Source organism: Mesoplodon mirus (genome assembly GCF_964341445.2).
Source record: "Mesoplodon mirus genome assembly, chromosome: 1".
Lineage (NCBI taxonomy): Eukaryota > Metazoa > Chordata > Mammalia > Artiodactyla > Ziphiidae > Mesoplodon > Mesoplodon mirus.
Window position 1 is genome coordinate 52,117,551 of NC_138976.1, and position 14,200 is coordinate 52,131,750.

Sequence of the window (14,200 nt, forward strand, 5' to 3'; positions counted from 1 at the left end):
AATGTTTTCCTCTTTAAATCATCCATTCAGTGGAAGAGGAGGGCCAAAAATCCATATGAAATATCAGTATTTTTTCCTATGAACCATAAGACAGTGGCCTCATAAACTTTTTCTTATGTTTCTTCTCCAGTATCCAGTCCCACTCTAAACAGACTAGGATAATTTTGCTATTCACAAGTCTAGATCCAGGCCTGTATATTACAAAGTAGAGACAGAGTAACTGACGAATAAATTTGAAATATGTAAATTAGTGACTTCTAAGCTTTTAGCAGTTGTGGCAAACTTTTTTTTTTTTTTTTTTTTTTTTTTTTTTTTTTGTGGTATGCGGGCCTCTCACTGTTGTGGCCTCTCCCGTTGCGGAGCACAGGCTCCGGACGCGCAGGCTCAGCAGCCATGGCTCACGGGCCCAGCCGCTCCGCGGCATATGGGATCCTCCCAGACCGGGGCACGAACCCGCATCCCCTGCATCGGCAGGCGGACTCTCAACCACTGCGCCACCAGGGAGGCCCTGGCAAACTTTGATGAGAGTCAAAGTTTGATGAGAGTCCACTCCTTTCAAGAAGAATATAAGGTTTATCTTTTTCTAAAATGGTACATCCACACAATGAAACAGCTGATGCCATAAAAATGTCATCAAAAAAAGCTCTTGAAAACACTTAAGAAAACAATTGCTTAAAGAGCATATGCATAGAATGATTTCATTATTTGTAAAAAACAATATAATTAAGGGTGTATAACTGCAAAGGAAAAAAAATTTACAAGGATATTATACCAAAATGTTAATGATGGTTATCTATTATCATCGTGTTACTACACGAAGAAAAAATTTAATGCATTTAGCATTAATAAATCATAGTTGCAAATTGCTAACGTAGATAATTAGATGTGAGAATGACCAACCTTTATCAGACCATAATTACTGATTTTGTATATGACACGCATGCTTCATTTAATCCTCCAACAAATACTTATTGAACACCTATTACGTGCTAACCACTAGCACAGTGCTGGGGAGAAAGTGAGGGAAAGAGACATCATTTCTGCCCTTAGAAAGAGCTCTCGATGTAGAAGACCTTGGATCTTGTTCAGGTAATTATCAACAGGATGAGTGATAAGAAAAGGGGGCTTGTCTATGCATCCTGTGTAATAATCAGAGATGTAAATAAAGAAATTCAAGAACAGTACTGCTCTTTATAGCATTATTTGAATAGTTTGAAACTGAGAAATAACCTAAATGTCCAACAATTTGGAATTGACTCAGTAAATTATGCTATATCCATATAGTCAAATATTATATAGAATCATATTTAAAAAAAATCTACTGACAAGGGAAAGTATTTATGCTGTATAGTTAATAATGAAAAACAAGTTTCCAAAGAATAGGTACAATATGGTACCATTTCTATAAATATACAGAAATAAATGTGTACGTATGTACACGTATAAACTAAGTGTACACATAACATAGATATATAGACTAGAAATATCTGTCTTCATATACACAGAATCATCCCCTGGGTGGTGCGATGTTAGTCATTACAGCTCAGTTTTGTTATCTGCAGCATTTATGTATTAGCAAAGTTTCTGCATTAAAAACACTTTACTTTTGAGATTTTTAAAAGCCATTACTATAATGGCTGTGCCCAGAACAGTGCCTAGCATAGAGTTGGCCTTCAATATAGGTTTATAGAAGTCAGGAAAGCAGGAGTAAATTCATTCTGAGTGGAGACTATACAGAATCTAGTTATCTTCAAAGCCAGAAAATCTGGAAGGTAAATAAAGCAGCTGAAAAAAAAAAAAAAAGAATGGATTGCTTTGGGAGTGAAAATATAGATCAAGAGAACAGGCCAGATAGCCTAAAAACAGAAATGAATTTCAGTCTTTTTTTTTCTTTTTACCTGAGAATGTGTCTCGTTTTCTTGCAATTGTGTTTTTAGTGTCTCATATTCTGTGTTTAGTTTCTGAATTATTTTTTTAAAGGCATTTCTGCGGGTTGATAATACTGTTCTCTCCTGATGCAATTTCTAGATAGATCCAAACAGAAGTAAATAACAGGCTTTAGCAGATACCTAGTAAACCAATATAAACAGCATTTGACTTAAACAATTTCAATAATATTCTGATAAAATTCTACCAAGGCTATAATTACTCTAAAACCTGTTTGTAAAAATATCCTTTTAATTATAAGCTAAATTAATATTAACTATATTAATAATAACTTGTTAGGGCTGTCATATGTGTTTGTACTCCACCAGATTTACTTTATTTTTAAATTTTTTTGTAAATTTATTTATTTAATTTATTTATTTTTGGCTGCATTGGGTCTTCATTGCTGTGCGCAGGCTTTCTCTAGTTGCAGAAAGCGGGGGCTACTCTTCATTGAGGTGCACGGGCTTCTCACTGCGGTGGCTTCTCTTGTTGCAGAGCACGGGGGCTCTAGGCGCGCGGGCTTCAGTAGTGGTGGATCAAGGGCTCTAGAGCTCAGGCTCAGTAGTTGTGGTGCACGGGCTTAGCTGCTCCGTGGCATGTGGGATCTTCTCCGATCAGGGCTCAAACCTGTGTCCCCTGTATTGGCAGGCGGATTCTTAACCACTGCACCACCAGGGAAGCCCCAGATTTACTTTAAATTAATGTAAATGGCAATGAAAAGCCACTAAGAAGTCTTAAGTAGAGAAATATAGTAATCAAATTTGCATTTAACAAAGTTTATATTTGAAGTACCCTATCATTCGCTTTTCAATGTTTGTCTTTTGTTTTGAAACTTAAATCACTCTAAATTCCGACTATATATGTAAACTTCTTTATTTTTTCTTAGATTATATATCAAATAGTCAACTGAAAATAATAAATTTTATAAATTAAAAAAATACATATATTATTAAATTTAATCAAGAAAAAGCCAACTTGAATTACAATTTCATAGAACTGTTACCATTTACCTTTTTCTTTTCTTCACCTGATGATTTTAAAGCTGGCAAATCATTATATGTTTCCAGATCAGTTATCATTTGCTTAATTTTGCTTTTTAGAGACTGTTGTTCCTCAGTCATTTTACTTTCCAGTAGCTCCATTTTTTGTAGATCCAACTGTAGACGCTGACTATCTGAAATGCAGGAAGATTCAAGGCCATTAGTCGAAATTTTATTCCTTACACAAAAGGAAATGCAATCATTAAAAATCATGTTTTACAAGAGTATCTGCACAAGAAACATGCATTCACTGCAACCAGTGAGACAATACAAAGATAAATTTTTCAAAAATTACTTACCCCCAGGTAACCAACATAACCCGATGTATATTAATCACATGTCTCCATTCTCATACAAACATGTAAGAACACACACAGTTCTTTTTCTTACTTAATAATATATGAGATAAAGATTCATCATTTTTAATATGTGCATGACATATACACACAGTTTTGTGGGGAAAAAAGCAAGTTATGAAACGTTATGAGCAAAATTTTATAAGTACATATACAGTCAGTTCTCATTATTTGTGGTAGTTATATTCTGTAAAGTCATTGTAAACACTGAGTTAGCAAATACTGAACTCCTATGGGAAATACAGGATTAGGTTTCTGTGAGTCTCTGGTCACGATACTTTTATCAACTTTGATGATACTTTTATCATCAAACTAATACATAACCTTGTTTTATGTATGTTTCTCTTTAAATATCTTATTTAATATATATTATTGATTTGTTAACATTGAACTCAAGGCCAACTTATGCCTCAATGAAGCTTACCTAACTGACATATTTTCTCTGTAAGGCACATCACAGCCTTGTGTTTAGGAACACTAGCCAACACTTCAGCACTATACTTGGGAGCCATTTTACATAGCAAAAGCACTAGCAAAAACACACAAAAGTGTGGTAAAAAAAAAAGTGACATTAAATAATATACCATGAAAAGGATACTTGTTTATAGTATGAGAACTAATGCAGGAAGGCATAGTGCTGCCTTAATCAACCTCCACTGGGAACTCGAGCATTCAAATTTGAATTCCAATTTTTCACCTCTGCGTGTGTTCACAAAGGACCATGAAAGTGCTGCAAATATGAATTTGGGGTTACAAATTAATTTCAGTGAGAGAGCAAGTTTACAAATACAGAATCCATAAATAATGGAGATTGCCTGTGTTGGTGTGTATGTGTGTGTGTGATTCTTTCTTTCAAAAGTATTGGGCATCTACTATGTGCCAGGTGCTGAGGATATAATGGAAATCAACAGAGACATCATTGTTTTCACTCGAGGAGCTATATTCTAAAGGTTAAATTAGGAAATTAAATAAGCATTTACAGTAAACTGGATAACTACTATGAAAAGAGTAATACAGGGTACCATAGAACATGTGGTATTGGTAAAAAGAATTCTCTGAAGACATGCCTTTTAACTAAGGCATTAAGGATTAGGAATCAACCACACAAAGGAAAAAGTGAGTGTTCCAGAGAAAATAATCAACATGTGCAAAAAAGTCTAGAGGTAAGAAAGCATGAGGTAAAGTCTAAAAGTCTAGAGGTGAGAAAGCATGGTACCTTTGCGCAAATCAGAGAAGTATGACTAGAACCCAAAGTTCAAAGTGGATGGTGGTAGGAGAGAAAACTGAAAAACTGAAGGATTTCAGTTCATGAAGGGCTTAAGTCAAGATAGGGAGTTGGGACTTTATGCCAAGGGCTATGGCAAGTCATCAATGAGTTTCAAATCAGAGAGTAACATAATTAAATTTTAGAAAGTTCTCTCTAGTTGCCATGTGGACAATTAATCGAAATAGCATAACTATGTGCAGGAAGACCAGTTAAGTGTTGATTCAGTGATCTAGGCAAGAAATCTTAGACTGGTGGGGATTTTTTTTTTCATAAAACAATATTTAGGGACTTCCCTGGCAGTCCAGTGGTTAAGACTTCACCTTCCAGTGCAGGGGGTGCGGGTTCGATCCCTGGTAATGGAGCTAAGATCCCACATGCATCACAGCCAAAAAACCAAAACATAAAACAGAAGCAATATTGTAACAAATTCAATAAAGACTTTAAAAATGGTCCACATCAAAAAAAATCTTCCAAAAACCCCAATATTTATTAAATAAATGCTTTCTATGTGCCAGGCAAATAGAAAGGCATGGGGAATATAGCAACGAACAAAGAACTTATATTCCAGTGGAAGAAGACTATATATATAAAATATACAGTTATGTCAGATAAAAATAAATGAAGAAACAGTACAGGAGAGATCTGGAGGGACTCAAGAAATATTAGGGATTTGGGATTAACAAAACAGGCAATCGACCGGATACAGTAGTTGAGAGAGAAAATGCAGAATCCCACTTCCAACTTGAATAAATGAGTGTATGGGAGGGTAGGCAGAGGGACATATAAATTTTTGTCTGTTGGAGGGATTTATGATACACTGAAGTCGATTTAGGATTTGTTGAGTTTGAGATACCTCAGAAACATCCAAACAGAGATAAGTAAAGATGTCCATATATAGAAACATGGGTCTAAAACCCAGAGGGAAAAATGTGAGCTCTGAAGATACAGATTCTGAAACCACCAGCATAGAGGTGGCACTTGAAGCAATGGGAGTGGTTCAAATCATCAAAAGAAAAGGATTCATGACTGCACCTATAAGAATACCAAATTTTTAAAGAATAAATTAACATGAAGGATCCATATAGAATAAGAAATGACCAAGGAAATAAGAGAAAAATCAGAAGTCATGGGGAAAAGATATTTCAAGAATAAAGAAGTGGTTTGTAGTGCAGAATATTACTTAGAGATTTAAAAAAAAGGTGGCAAAATATGTGTTGAATTTACTGACCAGGAGAACCTGGATGTATCTGCTGAGAACAGATTTCACAGAAAGAAATGGAATCAAGAGTGAGACGAAGGTTTTAAGAAATTTGACTGTGAAACCTTTGAAAGAGAGGGATAAGAGCTGGGCCGAGAATACTCAGAAAAGCCTTTTTATTTTTTTCCAAGATGTGATAAAATACGGAAAAAAGACTAAAAAGATACCAAAATTTTAATAGTAATAAACTTTTGATAGTGGGATTGTATTTTTAGTTTTTATTTATGTTTGCTTATATCTCCTAAATCCTCTATAATGAATATGAATTCCATTTATAATCAGAAAACAGTATTTTAAAAAATATTCCATTCTGGTAGGATTATATAATACCTACCTTCTCTATTTCAGAGACTTCTTAACTTTGTGATGCCGGCTTTAAAGGTCTCTTTTTTAAAGGGAAAGAAAGGTTTAAGAGGAAACCAATATTACTGAGAACCTGGAATGTGCCTGGCTTTATATATTATCGGATTTACTTTTCGTAATAGCCCTGGGCGAGGGTAAATTTTATTATATGAGGAAACTAAAGCTTAGAAAGGTAATTACCGCCCAAGGTCAACAGCCAGTCAAGCTTTGGTGCTGAGTGATATTGTCATCACCTTTATGAAAGGTTCATGTTTTATAATAGCAAATGTTACTTTATGATCCAAAGATGCCTCAATGAGCATCAGTGAGTTGTGGGAAGAGGAACAGTAACACTTGGTCAATTTTGCTACTTCAGGCTTCTTTCCCGAGGCACCATCCTTTGTTCTGCTTTCCTTATAGCTACCAAAATAAAATCTGATTTCAGCTAACTCAAAAACAGATACTAAAATGGAATTGAAATATATATCCTGTATATTTAGACGAAGAAATCTAGATTCAAACCTGCCTTGACCAGTTTCTTCTCTTCTGTGTTCCCAGGGATAGGCATGGGAATAATCCAATGCATCCTGTAGTTACTTATTTGTAGAGGCATACAGTGATGCACTGTCATCTTAGAACATTTTACCTTCACTTTTCCTCTAGTTTAAAGTAGGAATATGAATACCCTCAAAAAAATAGTGGTATTTCAGAGTGTCAAAAGCCAAATATGAACATCTTCCTTGAATTACTTAGATTTAGGGGTAGAAGATTTTTATATTAAAGTAACATATTTCAGAGTAAAATACAAAATTCACAATGATTTTTATGATAAAATTTAATCTCATAGTGGGATATATTGTACCCTGTGTATACATATTATTTTTCTCTGGCTCCTTTTATTGTTTTCTCTTTATTGTTGCATTTCAGCAGTCCGATGATGATGTGCTTAGGTAAGGAATTTTTACATTAATCCTGTTTGGGGTGCAAAGAGCTTCTTAGATCTGTACAATTAAGTTTTTCATCAAATTTTCAGAAAATTTTCAGCCATTATTTCAACTATCTTTTCTCCCCCATTCTCTGTCCCTCCTCTCCTTCTGGGACTCCAATTACATGTAAATTAGACTGCTTGAAACTGTCCCACAGGTCATTTAGGCTCTGTTCATTCTTTTTTCTTCTTCAGATTAGATAATTTTTATTTATTTATCTTTAAGTTCACTGATTCTTTTTTTCTGCTGTCTTCAATCTTCTATTAAGGTCAGTGAATTTTTCATTTTAGTTATATTTTCAACTCCAGAATTTTCACCTGGTTCTTTTTTGTAATTTCCATTTCTCTGTGGGATTCTCCAATCTGTTCATTTTTTATGATTTTATTTTCCCTCAAGCCCTTAAATATGTTTATAAACTTTTAAAGTCCTTTTCTTTTCATTTCAATGCCTGGATTATCTCAGGTTCAGTGTATAGTGACTGCCTTTCCCCTTGACTCACATTTTCTTCTTTCTTCATCTTTACTAAATGTAAATTAACTAAATGTAAATTTTTATGGTATAATGGACATTTTAAATGACATGTTGTAGAGACTTTGTATTCTGCTCCTTTGAAAAGTGCTGGTATATATTATAAATAAGCAATTAACTTTGCTGAACTAAATAAATCTCTAAACTTTTCTCCTTTGGAGTGGGTAGCATCTTAAATCTCTGTACTCAGTTCTTTCAACTTCTAGCTGCTGCTTTTTCCTAGGTCCCATAAAGCCTACTCAATGCATACACATTTCAGTAGTCAGATTAGGATTTGGTTAGAGTTTATACATAGATTTTTGGCACTCCTTCTTACCAGGATATCTCTCTTATACAGGGCAGGCAATGAGTAAGTAAGTTGGTTTCTTCATGTAAGATTTAGCAAAATTTACTTGGATTTAATAAATTTAAGTTTTATTACCTATACAGATTCTCTAATGGAAAAATCAATACAAAGCTGCTATTAAACCTTCCTCTTCTACCTATGAAATCAGAAAGATTAAAATATACCTGGAAGGTGACATTATAATAAAAATATCATGTTCAAGAATCGAGCAACTCTCTACTTATGAATATAACAAAAATCACAGAGTATAAAATACCAAATAGTAAAAAAAAAAAAAAAAAAAAAAAAAAAAAAGCTTTAGAAGACATTGATTTAAGAAAGGGGGTTGTTACCAACCAAATTTGTCCTAAGTTGGTATAATTAAATGTGAACATTTCCTTCTGTCTCTTTAAAGAGTCTTAAGACTCAACCACATTGACTATATGTTATTTTAAAAGATGTATCAATATATGGACTGAAATGTTGTTGAGAGGGTTTTATTTTATTAGATTAATATTTCTTTTAGGGTTGGAAATAGTTAAGTTGAGAATCAAAGTGCTGAATCAAAGTCACTGAAGCTTATGGTGTTTCAATGCTCTAAATAGGAAATGTACTTATTTTGTATATTTTGGCTGTTCAGTGAAAAGTTATATAAATCTAACTATAAGTTTAATTTAAAGATATATTAGGGAAATACATTTTTAAACTATATATACTGCTTTTCCTAGAGAAAGGGAGAAAACGGTTGGTTGGTACAGGGTAAAGTTTATCTTCCTTTAACTGCAGGACCCCATGAAAAGCTAAAAGCTTCTCCAAGAGAAGAGACAGGAAGAGGATGCAGACTAGTTCCTTCTGATATGCTATGAAGTTGCAAAGTTTACCAAGTAGTGTGTACATAGTAGCAAAATCTCAGAAGGAACCACTTTGACCTGGGGAAATGTTCCTGAAATATTCTGCCATCAGCCCATTTGTTTATTCCCTGGAGTTTCCTTTCCAAAAATATAAATAAAAACTATTGCTGACAGGTTCCTTGTCTCTTTACTCATGCAGTTTATCAGTGTATCTTAACCTTTTTTTTCATTACTGTCCCCCTAAGGAGACTTCTGTAGACTATTGTTTTCCCAGTCACCTCCCATGAATTTTTTATATTACAGATGTATATCTGTTTATGTACAGTGACCCTTTGGAAGGCCACACACCTTTATAGTTAGTATCTAAAATTTTTTTTTACCCTACCCCCAAGAAGTAATTTTGCCCCCTTGGGAGTGATATTGCTCCATTAAGAAGCATAGAGTACACTAAGAAAATCAGGTGAGTTCCAATTATAACTTCAAGGGTCAAAGGGAGGCAGTTCACAAAAGGGGAATGTAAAATTCATTATCTCTGAAAGATGAACCAGAATATTATAAACCTCTTATGGTGATTTCCAGATAGAAAAAGTTTCTTGTGGGGGATGGTATTAAGAGAGGAAAAGCAATTTATATGCTTGGCTTAAATTAACACTTAAAAATAACTGACTAAATGAAATTAATTGTAGGGGTCAGATAATTCAAACTTTAAAAGGGAAACTTTCAGTAAAATCCTTATCATAGTAACAAACCGGATTTTTATCTCCATTGAAGCCAGTTCTCGTTCTTTTTTAATTCTACATCTCTGGAGAAGACTAGGTTTTTAAAAGAAATGTAAACACAAAGTATAAAAGTATGAAAGGAATACAAAGTCCTGATTATTGAATTCATTTCCTGGTATTGATATTTACTCTTTTAAAAAATGTATGTTTCTCGACAGCCATTATACAAAGGTAGCTTAAAGGAGGCAAAAACTTGTTGAATTAATACTGACCTTAGAAAATGAAAAATTTTAAACTATGATCTAAAACACAAAACAGAAGTTTCTTAGATAAAATAATTAAACATAAAATTCTTCAGCTTATAGAAAAAAGAAAATAAAGATGTAAAAACACTCATAGTTGTATACATCCAAAATAATTGAAAATGGGATCTTGAAGAGATATTTGCACACTTATGTTCACTGCAGCAGGATTTCACAATAGCCTAGAGGTGGAAATAACCTAAATGTCCACCAACAAATGAATGAATAATGAAAATGTGGTATGTACATACTACAGAATATTATTCAGCCTTAAAAATAAATCCTGTCACGTGTCACAACACAGATGAACCTTGAGAACATTATGATGTGAACTTAACTGGTCAAAAAAAGGCAAATATTGCATGACTCCACTTATATGAGGTATCTAAAATAGTCAAACTTTTAGAAACATAAAGTAGAGTGTGGTTAGCAGGAGCTCAAGAGGAGGAAATGGGGAGCTGCTGTTCAATGGTATAAGTTTCAGTTTTGCAAGATGAATATGTTCTAGAGATCTGTTGAATTAACAGTGTGTAGATAGTTAACACTACTATACTGTACACTTACAGATAGTTAGGATGGTAAATTTTGTGTGTTTTTTATCACAATTAAAAAAATACTCATAGTTAAACCAACAGTAGGTATAAATCAAATTTAGAATGCACCTACTCCACTTACGTGGAATTCAGATATACAAATAAAACTATGGCAAACAAACTTTAAGCAAATCTGGGCAGATAAAATAAATGTACAGAATGACAATTTTCCACCTATATCATCAATTTAAATTCAACTGCATATTAATAGAGTTCAATATGCATTTATGGATTCACAATCCTTTATATAAAACTCCTAGGCAGTTGTGTTTTAGAATGCAGAATTCTTTGAATTTTAGAAAAGTAATATAGTGTATATACTGATTATTATATAACTCCCATGACAGGGTCTGAGGCAGCAACCCGACATCAAGTAGATGAATATACTTCTGCAGCAAAAAGTATGCACAGTCACATTAGGTCGGATAATTAAATAGCCTCATGTCAGTTCAGGTCAGGTTAGGTTTTGCTATAAAGAGCTTTTTTAGATTTGGGGATTCCAGATAAAGGGATATTATGGAAACTATTCCATTTTGGGAACCTTTCAACATTTTTTTTTTTTTTTTTTTTTTTTTTTTTTTTTGCGGTACACGGGTCTCTCACTGTTGTGGCCTCTCCTGTTGCGGAGCACAGGCTCCGGACGCGCAGGCTCAGCGGCCATGGCTCACGGGCCCAGCCGCTCCGCGGCACGTGGGATCTTCCTGGACTGGGGCACGAACCCGTGTCCCCTGCCTCGGCAGGCGGACTCCCAACCACTGCGCCACCAGGGAAGCCCAACATTTTTAAGTTAGCAAATAGTGTCTTCCTTCTCCATGATCTCACAAACTGCCAGAGTAATTTCAAGTACATAAATAAAACATAGCTAATTCAAAGTCACCATACACCATCATAGTTAGAATCCACCACTTCAAAAAACCAAAGATACTATACAAATTTTGACTTGACTTTATCCTAGGCTCTTTAAGCTCAATTATGTATATTTGTTTCTAATCTCTACCTGCACTATCCAAATGGCAGCCACTAGCCACATATGACTTTTGAGAACTGGAATGTGTCCAGTCCAAATTGAGATGGGCTGTAACTGTAAAATCTCATTGATCATTTTATATTGACTACATGTTGAAATGATAATATTTTGAATACAGGGGTTAAATATAATATATTATTAAAATTCACCTGTCTCTTTTTACTTTTTTAATGTGGCTACTAGGAAATTCAAAATATATATGTGGCTGGCATTACATTTCTTTTGGACAATGCTGCTCTAGTCTCATGTTAGTCATAATGGCTGAAACTATAAATAAAACATTACCACCTCTAGGATACCTCTCCTAACTACCCAAGACCACAGTGGATATGAGCCCCATGCACGTCCATTGCTCCTTATCCTTCTATCATAACACTGTTTCATTACACTTCAATTGTTTGTTTGTCATTCCACCAGATTACAAGTTTCTTGAGGAAACAGACTGGATTTTTTTTTTTTAATCCCTGTATACCCAAGTTACAGCAAAGGCATAAAGCAAATACTCAATAACTGTTAAATGAGTGAGAATATCCCAATGAATTACTATTAAGTTGATAAGAAAAGTCACACAAAATTCTGAGCCTATGAATGACTGCAGCAATAGGCAGTCATAAATTATATCCTCAGTCTTTCAAAAAAAATCAAAGAGAATAACATTAGATTTTAACAGTTCCAGTTTGTTACAGAAAAAAAGGATATTAAAATCTAGGTTGGGGCTTCCCTGGTGGCGCAGTTGTTGAGAGTCCGCCTGCCGATGCAGGGGACATGGGTTCGAGCCCCAGTCCGGGAAGATCCCACATGCCACAGAGCGGCTAGGCCCGCGAGCCATGGCCGCTGGGCCTGAGCGTCCGGAGCCTGTGCTCCGCAACGGGAGAGGCCACAACAGTGAGAGGCCCATGTACCGAAAAACAAACAAACAAACAAACAAACAAAAAATCTAGGTTGTTTCCTCACCTGAAGTCAGATTCCTAGCCGTACTTTGTGATTTCTGCATTTCAGTAGATTTAAAATTGAGATCATCCTGCATCATCTTCAGCTCTTGATTGGTGATAGAGGATATCTGTTTCATACGATTTATATTCTGTATTTGCAGAGACATAAAAGTGGAAAAAATTCCACTGATTTAACTTTCCAATAAAACTCTTGAAAATGCTGCTAAAGGACTGGATGTTTTGAAAGGGTATTCTTTTTTGAAATACATCATTCATTATATATATATTTTATAAAAGAATACAGTGAGATTCAAAGTGGTTTTCTCAATAAGGAGAGGTTAAATTAAAATTCAGAATTGTTTCTTTTACATTTGCTTTATTTTAATGTAGAAAAAATTCAAATATTCTATTTTAGGAACTGACTGGATTTTTAAAACACTTAGAATATTGAAGAGACCATGCATTTTTCCTCCTATGGTACCACACAATAGTAGCTGCTCAATAAATGTTTTTTGAGGAATCAAGATACTTATTAGGTATCCTGTACTCTTACATAATAGTGTACCACTGCAGTTTTTGAGTTGTATTTAGAAAGGTAATCACAGTAAAAATAATGAAGACACTAAGACAGGCACATGGTACTTACTCGACTACAGTGCTCCAAGAGTGCAACAATGTTGGCTTCTATCTGTGCCTTCCTTTCCAGTTCCTGGTTCTTAGTTTCCTCAAAAGTCTCAATAAAGGCTGCCAATTGAAAAATATGATGAGATGCTACTGTTGATATAGCTAAACACTACATAAGCTCTGATTTGTAGGTGTGAAAAGTACTTTTTAGAAATTCAAGGCAAATTTTAAACTATCACTGTTTAATTTTTTATTAACCCAAGGGTAATTAAATTACTCAATAAGAACATTTCTACATACTTTCAGACTTTTAAAGTTTGTTATGACCCTAATACAAATAAACTAAAAATTTATAAATTTGGGCTCAGAAGTAACAGTTGATAAAATGGAGATGAGAATAAATCCTTTGTTTTTACACTAGGATCTCATTGATACATCTACAATTAACATCTATAATTAGCCACTTACTTTACTTCGGAAAATATTACTAACTACCTTTTTTACCTGAAAATTTAGTATTTTATAATGCCAAATTAGTCTCAACTAAGTAAGTTTAGTAATTCATTGTTACAAGTAAATATTCTAAGAAATCCTCCTTTTTCTTCTCTAACATAGAATTAGTACATAATTTGCTCTTACTTACATTCTTAAAGTATTTCTATGGATCTTCCAAAATTAACTTAAAATAATTTTACTATTAGCATGAAACAACAAATTAATTTTGAGATAATTTTTGGTACTTGCTGAGATTTTAAAGAAATCTTGGGATATCGTTAAGCCAGAGGTGGTAATTACTGCTTTATAACATGTTTTTTCTATGAAGGTAACAATTGACCTCAGACCTATAAAAATGTCAGATTTTAGAATGATAATTTAAAAAGGAAACCAGTAATCATTAATATAGTCAATTTTGGTAAACTTAGGAATGTACAACATAAGTTTAAGTGAAGATCTATTTACAAAGTCAAATTCAGATTTTTTTTTCAGGTTTTTAAAAAAAGTGAATAAGAAGCTACAATAGAAGGCTACTAAAGCTTCAGTTAGTGATAGAGCCAAGAAACAAAATCAGAGGTGAGGGCTAATAAATAATGAGATAAGTACTATGAAAAGCTTTAAAAAAG

The 14,200-nt window shown here is 34.0% G+C and overlaps 1 protein-coding gene across 3 annotated transcripts in view; it reads right to left on the reverse strand.

Annotated features, from left to right (window-relative positions):
* The window catches only part of IFT74 (intraflagellar transport 74), a 78,834-nt gene that overhangs the window by 3,548 nt on the left and 61,086 nt on the right, over positions 1-14,200 (reverse strand). For all 3 annotated transcript variants that reach the window (XM_082603336.1, XM_082603334.1, XM_082603335.1), the window contains 4 exons: positions 13,102-13,199; positions 12,478-12,604; positions 2,940-3,103; positions 1,899-2,024 (listed from right to left, as the gene is read on the reverse strand). In XM_082603336.1, the coding sequence (XP_082459462.1) occupies positions 1,899-2,024; positions 2,940-3,103; positions 12,478-12,604; positions 13,102-13,199 (515 nt within the window). The remainder of the gene's footprint in view (positions 1-1,898; positions 2,025-2,939; positions 3,104-12,477; positions 12,605-13,101; positions 13,200-14,200) is intronic.